The 9,215-nt window shown below is 38.7% G+C and overlaps 1 protein-coding gene across 1 annotated transcript; it reads right to left on the bottom strand.

Moving 5' to 3' along the window:
• Window positions 1–2,533: 2,533 nt before the first annotated feature.
• Window positions 2,534–8,700, bottom strand: LOC139893533 (probable methyltransferase PMT11). The gene is made up of 9 exons (XM_071876703.1): window positions 7,755–8,700; window positions 7,517–7,666; window positions 7,169–7,439; window positions 4,656–4,766; window positions 4,065–4,224; window positions 3,684–3,941; window positions 3,482–3,604; window positions 3,302–3,379; window positions 2,534–2,973 (listed from the first exon to the last, which is right to left on the bottom strand). The coding sequence occupies exons 1-9, from the start codon at window positions 8,460–8,462 to the stop codon at window positions 2,772–2,774; spliced, it is 2,061 nt and encodes a 686-aa protein (XP_071732804.1). The 5' UTR covers window positions 8,463–8,700; the 3' UTR covers window positions 2,534–2,771.
• Window positions 8,701–9,215: the final 515 nt, after the last annotated feature.

Below are 9,215 nucleotides of genomic sequence, written 5' to 3'. Positions count from 1 at the left end.
TAGATTCAACGGGGTTGTGTCCACCCCGTTACAACTGGTCTTAAGGGCTCTAGTGGGGCTTATTTGCAGTCAGTCAAACAGGAATACTAGTAACAAGGGTAACCATACCATATTAATCAAAATACAACCACAATATTTGCAAAAGAAAAAAAAAACAAATACAACCACAATATTTGCAAAAGGAAAAAAAAAAAAAAAAAACACAAAAACATGTTCAATCAAAGACCTTTGCAGGGTTGTCAAAGTCAAGTTGAGCCATGTCACTGTGTTCCCAACAAACGAGGTGAACCAGGTATCCACAAGCAATGGGGCTAACCAATTAATCCGGAAATCGAACCGAATAAAAACATGAAAAAAAAGAAATGAATTTGAATTCGGTTCGTCTCTTAATTTTTTGAATTCATTTTTCGATTATATTTGTTTAAATTCAGCATAACCGAAAATTGAATTCAAAACCGAATTCAACTAATAATATACGTCGTATTGAATTATTAACATGTATGGATGAAAAATTGATTTTAAAATAAAAAATCGAATTTACAAATTGTTATGATTATTTTGGTTATATTATGATTTTTTTAACAGACCAGTGGTAACCAAACTAGTATGGGTTTCGAGGGGGTCGTAAGTTCGACTCCCATAAGAGCAGTGTTGTAAATCTCCCGAGATCTCCCCCGAGATTTCCCCGAGATCTCTTTTTTAGAAGGCAACCGAGACGAGATGTTCATCTCCCGAGATTTCTCGGTCAACATGGTCAAACTTAGTCAAAGCCAAGATTTCTCGGATTTTCTTGCTAATTTGTAAGATTTTCTTGTAAAATTTGTAATTTCTAAGATTTTCTCGCTCACTTCTCGGATATTTTTGTAAAATCTCGTAAAAACGTATATAAATATACATATAATTATATTTTTACGTATATTTTTATTAAAAAAACTATAAAGCCAATGTAAGTCAACGTCCGAGATCTCCCCGAGATTATTCCGAGATGCCGAGATCTCCCTAAAAAAGTCCAAACGAGATCTCCCAGAGATCCGAATTCTCCAACCTTGCATAAGAGGCATCTTGAATTACATTCCAGTGGTGGTTTATTTCAGGTGTGCTCCTAAGGGGTATTCTCTAGATTACATTCTAGTGGTGGTTTAATCTGGTGTTTCCTCCTGACACGTGCTTAGAATATGATCGGGTGGTGGGACCTTCTATAGTGGCTCCCGTAAGTGACTTCTAACTCGTCGTTAAATATTTTTTTATGATTTTTTCGATTTTAACCGACATCGAACTGAATTCTATTATTTCTAATCCAGTTTTCGGTTCTATTTCATTTTGATTTGGAAATTGAATTTGGTTTCGGTTTCTAGATTTGCCTCTAAAATTTGAAACCCAACTACCAAACCGAATAAACCAATGAAACCGAAAACTGAATGAATGAACACTCATACTCTCAATCAACCGAGTCACAAGAGATGGATTCCAACTTCTCGGAAATGAGGATACTTTTTGGTATGTGTTTTATACCGATGGTTTTATTATTAAAAGTTATTTTGAAAAGATAATTATTGACCCTTTCCGATTTAAATTATGATAGGTCATTTGTAAAATTGGATTATCTACAAATTGTATGAGGTTTGATCTTACTGTGGGTTCAAAGAGAACTTAAAATAAGCTGCCTTTAAATTTTGAACAATTTTGGGGTTATAAACGTATGTTGTTAACACCAAAATTGTTCAAAATTAATACGGTGGCTTCTAACGCGCCGGTGATCGACTCGGATAATGTTCTTGAAGATGATCTCGATGAGGTTATCCCCACTGTTAAGTTTTGCAAAGGTTCTTCATCTTCTTCGGGTCTTAATGGGTCGGGTGATGCAAGTGTATCGAAGGTTGTCAATGGTAATCTTCATACGTCAGATTTTAAATCTGTCGCCTCCAAATTCGATAAACCTATTGATATATTGCCTATGATTGCCGAATCAATGAGGTGAACAAGTTTGCAAGTTTCATTGTTTTGATGGATTATACGGGGCCGTGAAAGTTGAGGCAAAGCTCATTAATTCTAGGGATGTTCCATCCTAGTCCGTCAACCCAAAGAACAAGAATAAGAAAGTACAAAGAAAGATTAAACCAGGGGAGGAAATAGAAAAATGTGACGTTTTTATAACGAATATTTGATTCAGTTTCATCGGCATAGTTTCTGGTGCTGTTTTGCGGATTAGAGGGGTCCTAACCTTCGTATTGATTACGTACTTTGGATTCCCACTTTTCTTTTAGTTGTTGTTGGTGTCCCGTTTCCGTCTTTTATTGTAGTTTGTCGTGAGCTTTAGTTAGTTGCTACTTGCTAGTTAGTTTAGGTCGGTAGTTTTTTCATTCAAAGTAATAAAAGAACTTAATAAATTCATGTTGTTGTTAGTTAAGATATTAACCAGTTTGAGCATTATTTATATCATTAAGTTTTAGCAACAACATAGTTTTAGCTGAACCTAAAGATGTTATCTGAACCAAGAAAAAAAAAACAAGAGAGATTTCTCCAGTTGGCAGAAGATACAAACAACACCACTTTCATTAAAATGATTATACATAACATTTAATTTAATCTTACATGGATGGACTAGTAACCACCAAGAGATATGTAACTGTAGGGCTGTAGAGAAACACGAGGGAGGGGCTAAAAGAATAAAATTACAATTTTTCTTAGTGTGAGACGATAACAAAGGCAGGGCTAGAAATAGCTATCAAATCAAACTACACAGGGTTAAAAAGAAGGTGTACCGAATGAATTTACTTGAGACGCTTATCACAAATCAGGACTCTGTAACTTGCATGAGGCCCCTCAGCGGTATCGCGTACCGCTACATGCCAACCTATAGCCTTTCCGATCTCTTGAAGTTCATCCATCACCAAAATTGAATCGCGGATGTACACACGCCCACCAGGTCTTAAAATTCTGTTCATCTCAAGCATAATGCTTGTAAGGCTGCATCTGGTGCATAACAAAACAGAACGCAAGGTATTTAAGAAATCAACTTAAAAGAAAAATAACCAAAGACAGTTATGAATATAGCATATGATTTCCAAGTTAAAGAGGAAGCAATTTTGACCCGAAGTTAAAAGTCATGATTGATCTAACAAGTATGCCACACTAATGGTTCACTACAAGAATTGAAACCGGTCTCAGGTCAATCCAACTCAACCTGTACCAGAAAATAATGTGCTACCTAATACCTAACCCACAAATATATCCTTCTCCTTATCTTTTAAAAGGAACAGTAACCCAGCCAATATACCCTGATCCTTAAAAAAAGTGATACCTTTTTTGCTCAACTGAGAATAGACCAGCCGCATGCAGGAGATCATAGGTTCTTGGGTACGTGTCAAATGGTTCGCACCTGTCGATAATGGTAAAATCATTCAGACGGTTCTAATCATTTTACAGTAAAATGATCAAGTTGGAAATAAATAAACACGAATGGGTGTTAATCAGTTCGTACCAATCATGCATAACTCCCAGAAGTCCACGATCATAAATTACGGGCAATGTGTTTGGACCACTAACAGGAACAACATTCATAACCCAACAATCTAATTGATTATCAATCAATGCTGCTGCAAATCTGCCAACAAATAGGGCACCGGTTAATCTTCGAGACGAAAAGAAAGAAAAAATGATGTCATAATTGAAGAAAATAATACCCTCCGAAGCCGGCTCTCATGTCCATTACATTTCGAAGTTTGAATTTTTTCCAGTGTAAAGAGCGCACATAACTATCGATTATTTCTTTCCAGTATTTTGATTCTGCTTTAAACAGATCCTTTCTTGATACAAAAGCATCAATGTCTATGCTTTTGAGCCTCTCGGGTGGATTATGCAATCTTGCAGGCCATGTGGTAATATTTGCCCCAGATGTGTCCTCAGGCAGGGGACTGATACATGGCTTCAAATCAACATACCTAAAACCACACCAAACTTGTTAAATTAGGTAACTGTCTAGAAGGAACTCAGGGCCCCAACCATCTGGACTATCTAGTGATGGTTCCGTCTAATAAAACAATGATTTATGAAGAATTAATTACCAAACATTGTCTGGGTTATCGTCCTTATCACACAATGGGGGCTGGGTCTCCGGATCACGGCTTAAATAGCAACTATTGTCGAGGGGTTTCTGCCAAATTGCAATATATCCCTCTTTCTTAACGAGAATCCAACAAAGGCGGTTTGTAAGGTTGACCATCTCTGAGACAAAAAAAAAAAAAAAAAAGGGGGGGCTTAATTAAACAATTAAACAGTTGAATATATAATAATAAAGATACTTTAAAAGTATTCCATTCACTCAGGGAAGATCTGGCCAAAGAAAGTGTCACAGTAGCAAACTTTATTCTTATTTTTTGGTAGAAAATAACATTATAACCGTCTAATAAACTCTATTTGTATTAATGTCACATATTTCGACTTTAAACATTCACGCTATTACTGAAATAAAAGTTAACAAGTTTGCGTTATCTTTTTGGAGTATATTCATATTATCACGACAGCATAGACAGAGGGGCATTAGTTAATTAAACAGAGATAACTCAAAGAAAAAATGGTACAAATATCTACTCTTTAGCATGTGAATTTTTCATTGCATGTTTGGGAGTGAAGGAACAACAAATTAGTGATGTTACCTCCCCATTGTTCCTCGAGGAGTACTTCATGCTTGTAAACCGGTTGTGCAGCCCAGACAAAATAACCTCCTGCCCTAAGTAGTCTATTGACTTCAAGAAGCAAAATCCCATCTACATTTTAACACATGAGGATAAATTAGGATAATTAGACCTACCACCAGATTACAAGAATTCATTTTAACATTATTGATCCAACTCATACAAGCAAAATCCCATCTATATCAAGCTTTTGATTTGGTTAGGTTACCGGGAAGTAAACATCTTCCAGAAATGGCAAAATGTGCAGAATTGGCAACAGGAATTCAACGGTATTGATCAAAACTAGCAAGGCCAGATTGGGTTGACTGAGTAAGTTATTTTATAGACGGTTAGTTTAACAAAAAATAATCTAACGGGATTTATTCTTTCTACAATAACTTATTTTTAGAGTAGAATTACTTATAGGTAGACCTGGCAAAATGGACCCAAAGTCTTAAAAATGGGTCCATTGGGTTTACTTGAAGACCCAAATGGGTCCAAGCACATAATATAACAAATATCTTAAAGACCCAAATGGGTCCAATCACAATACAAAAATTACTTGAAGACCAAATGGGTCCAAATGGGTTCACTTCAAAAGATTTGTCTCGGAGCGCGTTTTTTGGAGCGCGTTTTCAGGGCGCGGTTTCGGCGGGCGTTTCGGCGCGCGATTTCGGGGCCCGTTTTCGGCGCGCGATTTCGGGGCCCGTTTTCGGCGCGCGATTTCAGGGCGCGATTTCGGCGCGCGTTTTCGGCGCGCGTTTTTCGGCGCGCGGTTTTCTGCGCGCGTTTCGGGGCGCGAATTCGGGGCCCGTTTTGGGCCGCCGTTTTCGGCGCGCGATTTCGGGGCGCGTATTCGGCGCGCATTTTCGGCGCGCGGTTTTCTGCTCGCGTTTCGGCGCGCGATTTCAAGGCCCGTTTTCGGCGCCCGTATTGGGCGCCCGTTTTCGGCGCGCGATTTCGGGGCCCGTTTTTTGGGTTCGATTTCGGCGCCCGTGTTTCGGCGCCCGTGTTTCGGCGCGCGTTTTCGGCGCTCGTTTTCGGCGCGCGTTTTCGGCGCCCGTTTTCGGCGCGCGTTTTCGGCGCGCCTTTTTCGGCGCGCGTTTTCGGGGCGCGTTTTCGGGGCGCGTTTTCGGCGCGCGTTTTTCGTCGCCCGTTTTCGGCGCCCGATTTCGGCGTGCATTTTCGGCGCCCCATTTCGGCGCGCGTTTTCGGCGGGCGTTTTTGGCGCCCGTTTTTGGGGCTCGTGTTCGGAAGAGATACATCAAAAAATACAAACAAGAAACTTTTTACTAGCCCGACCCAACCGACCCGGGTCTTGACCCAACCCGACCCGGGTCTCGACCCAACCCGTTCGACCCATTTTAATTCTGACCCGTTTCAACCCATGAACCATTTCGACCCGAACCCATTTGATCTTTGACCCAACCCGACCCATCTCGACCCGTTTGCCAGGTATACTTATAGGGTTTCAAGCAATGCTAATAAACATTAGATGACTTTCAACCTGTTCCTCTTAAATTATTTTTTTTTAAATAGCTGTTTGGCTCGTTAAAGCTAGCATAACCCTAAATGACTAATTGATTTGTAAATAATTAAAAGTGCACCACTAACTTAACTAATGCAAATGATTAAATATGATGCTGAAGAAATTACATAAGCATACCTAACTTTAGAACCAAATTTATTGCCCTCACTCCTCATCAGCAAGCTAGATAGAATACCAAGTTTACTTAACTGGCAAATTAACAGAATTAGAGATAATATCAAGGTGTTGCTAGAATAAACATGATGTGCCGGCTAAAGTCATGATCTAGACCTAACATGACAAATGAAAAGTTGGTGCCAAAAACAAAAAGGTAAACACTTTGTCCTAGACACATACAAATACAATATAAAATATGATGAAGCCACGTTTAGTGACGGGGCTCGAACTTGTTCAGTGAGGGCCGGAGGGCCAGGATCAGTATATTATATAATTAGAGGTTAAAGTTGCTCTTAAGAGGCCAACATCACTATTATAATTAATTAAGTTATTTAAAAAAAGTATATAAATACGAATATAAAAGCTCTTTGAATTACGAACATTTTGACTTTTGAATCAACTAAATCGGAGTGCGTCACCATTTCCATCATATGGACTCCAATTTAGTTGATTCAAAAGCCCATATGCTCGTAATTCAAAGTGCTACAACTTCCATTTTTGATGGGGGTCCGAAGCACTCCCTTCCCCTTCCCTCACTAAGCTTCGTCCTTGGCCACATTAATACTTACATGTAAATTCATTATATTTTATAAATATGTACCGATGAGCTTCACGTACTTCAATTATAAGTTAATACAAAACGATCTGTTAATGAAATTACCGGTCTACTAGGTAAGTAATTATTCTCGCATTAAGCAAATACGTAGTATATAAAAATTAAATTCTTGTAATGTAACTACACGTTCTCAATAACAAAGCAAAGTAACAGCCAATCAAAATAAAAGCTTACCGTCACGAGTCCAGTTAACTCTACATCTTGAGCAATGAATTAAATCAAACGCCTGGCTTGGATAAAGCAGCCTCCTTGTTGCAAAAGCAGCCACCATTGCAGGCACACCACGCTCAAGCGCAAACTGGATCTGATTCTCATGTACATCTTTTGGAGCTACAGACATTGTCAATACATTTCGTGAAGTTAAATAAGCACCAAAACTCGCCACACCACATCCAACATCTAATACAACCCTGGTATGACGCCCAAACGCAATCTCTGGAATCATCTACCAACACAGATCAAACAATCACACCATGAACTACAAAATTTTCAAAACTAGATGCAAAAACTGCATGAACATACCTTTGAAATTTGATCCAAGTACTGGTCTGCACCATGTATGAACTGTGTCCCACCTCCGGGAAACCTAAATTTATCCTTGTATACAACAATCCAGTTTTGACCACCCTTATATTCGGCTAACTGCGCATGGGGAACATTGCTATACCACACCTGTGATGACATCAATACACTACAACTTACACTACGGTATTTTGTAACCAAATATATAGTAAATCATAAACCTAACGACAACAATTACCTCATCACGACTTCTCGGCCAAGGAATCGGAGCTTTATAACCCTTAGGGTTCGGCACCAAACAATTCAACCCCTTATCTTTTTCCGGGCAATGGCGTTCAAACTTCTCCCCGTTCTTCGTCGATTTCAACCCCTTAATCGCCACCACATTATCCAAACAAGGTATATACTCCCGCATACTTGCCGGACACTTCCCAAACTTCGGCACACTAACCCCAACCCCAACTAATTCATTATCACCTTCAATCACTTCAGTTTCATTATTCCAACTCTCCACCGCATCAGGATCAAACTCACCTACCTCGAAATCATCCCTCATCACTCCATTCTCATCCACTAACCCTAGCCTCTGCACAGCAGGCGTAGGTGGAGGTGGAGGTGGCGGTGGCGGAAGCGGCGGCACCACCGCCGGAGACTGAGAAATGGACGGTAACGGTGATTGTGGAACAGGACCTAATGTATTATCATTCACAACTTCTTCTTTTGTATTGTTAATTAATGAAATAATATCGAATGTTTTGTTAATATTTGGGGAAATTGAGATCTTAGGGGTTTGAGTGTTTGAAATTGAGTCAGAATTGAAGAATATAACTTGTTGATAATTAGCGTCAGACCAGTGCTTACCGAAATAGAAGAAAGCTAGGGCTAGAAATATAAATCCAATTGATTTTATTAAAACTGGAGATTTTAATAGATCAAAAGATTTCATATTCGTTACTACTAATTACCCGATCTTATGTAATGTTAAATTGTAAATACGCAACAAATACCTAAAATTTGAGTATAATTGTATATATAATATCTCCAACTGTATCACATCAGTACACTGAAGTTGTTGATGTTGCTTTCTCACACTGTTTGTATGTATATCACACTGTAGGTATAACAGTTTACGTATGTATAGTTTTGTCGTTTGTATGTATGTATCTGTTAACCGAGGGTTGGAGAAGATGAGGAGAGAATGATTACGTCATGATTCTCGGTACCGATGACATATATACATTTAGGACCCTCAACTTTCTTGAGTATATAATACTTGACCTTAATAGATATAGATATTATATTATATTATATTCTAATTCTAATATTATATAATACCTACGTACTAAGACACGCCCGGATTTTTGTCGTTTCAGTTGTTTTGACTTATTTTTGTCGTTTTGAGTTTGTGTTCACACTGCAATCGGCTCCTCAACTTCGGCCCATTTTACACAACGGTCCCTCAAGTTTACACTTTTCCAGGGGTAGAAAGTGTAAATATATAATTTTATTAAAATAAAAGAAACTAATTCCACCCGAATTTATAACGGGCCTGTCTTCTTGCTCGGTGTGAGTTAAATTTTTTCGCGACCACCGTTCAACTCGAAAAAATCGAACGAACCCAACGGGACTAACTATACGCAAAACGGACACTTCTCAAAAAACGCTAAACACCTCGGGCTATCTTCAATACATATACATA

This window comes from Rutidosis leptorrhynchoides, chromosome 2 (genome assembly GCF_046630445.1).
Source record: "Rutidosis leptorrhynchoides isolate AG116_Rl617_1_P2 chromosome 2, CSIRO_AGI_Rlap_v1, whole genome shotgun sequence".
NCBI lineage: Eukaryota > Viridiplantae > Streptophyta > Magnoliopsida > Asterales > Asteraceae > Rutidosis > Rutidosis leptorrhynchoides.
The sequence above is the reverse complement of the archived record's forward strand: the minus strand, read 5'-3'. Positions and strand labels throughout refer to the sequence as shown.

Bases quoted from the DNA above. Each gene is read 5' to 3' on its own strand.
- LOC139893533 (XM_071876703.1), bottom strand. From the start codon at position 8,462: ATGAAATCTTTTGATCTATTAAAATCTCCAGTTTTAATAAAATCAATT. The intron at 3,380-3,481 runs GTACGAACTGAT...CATTATCGACAG, and splicing joins CTGGGAGTTATGCATGATTG to GTGCGAACCATTTGACACGT. The intron at 2,974-3,301 runs GTATCACTTTTT...GTTATGCACCAG, and splicing joins TTCTCAGTTGAGCAAAAAAG to ATGCAGCCTTACAAGCATTA.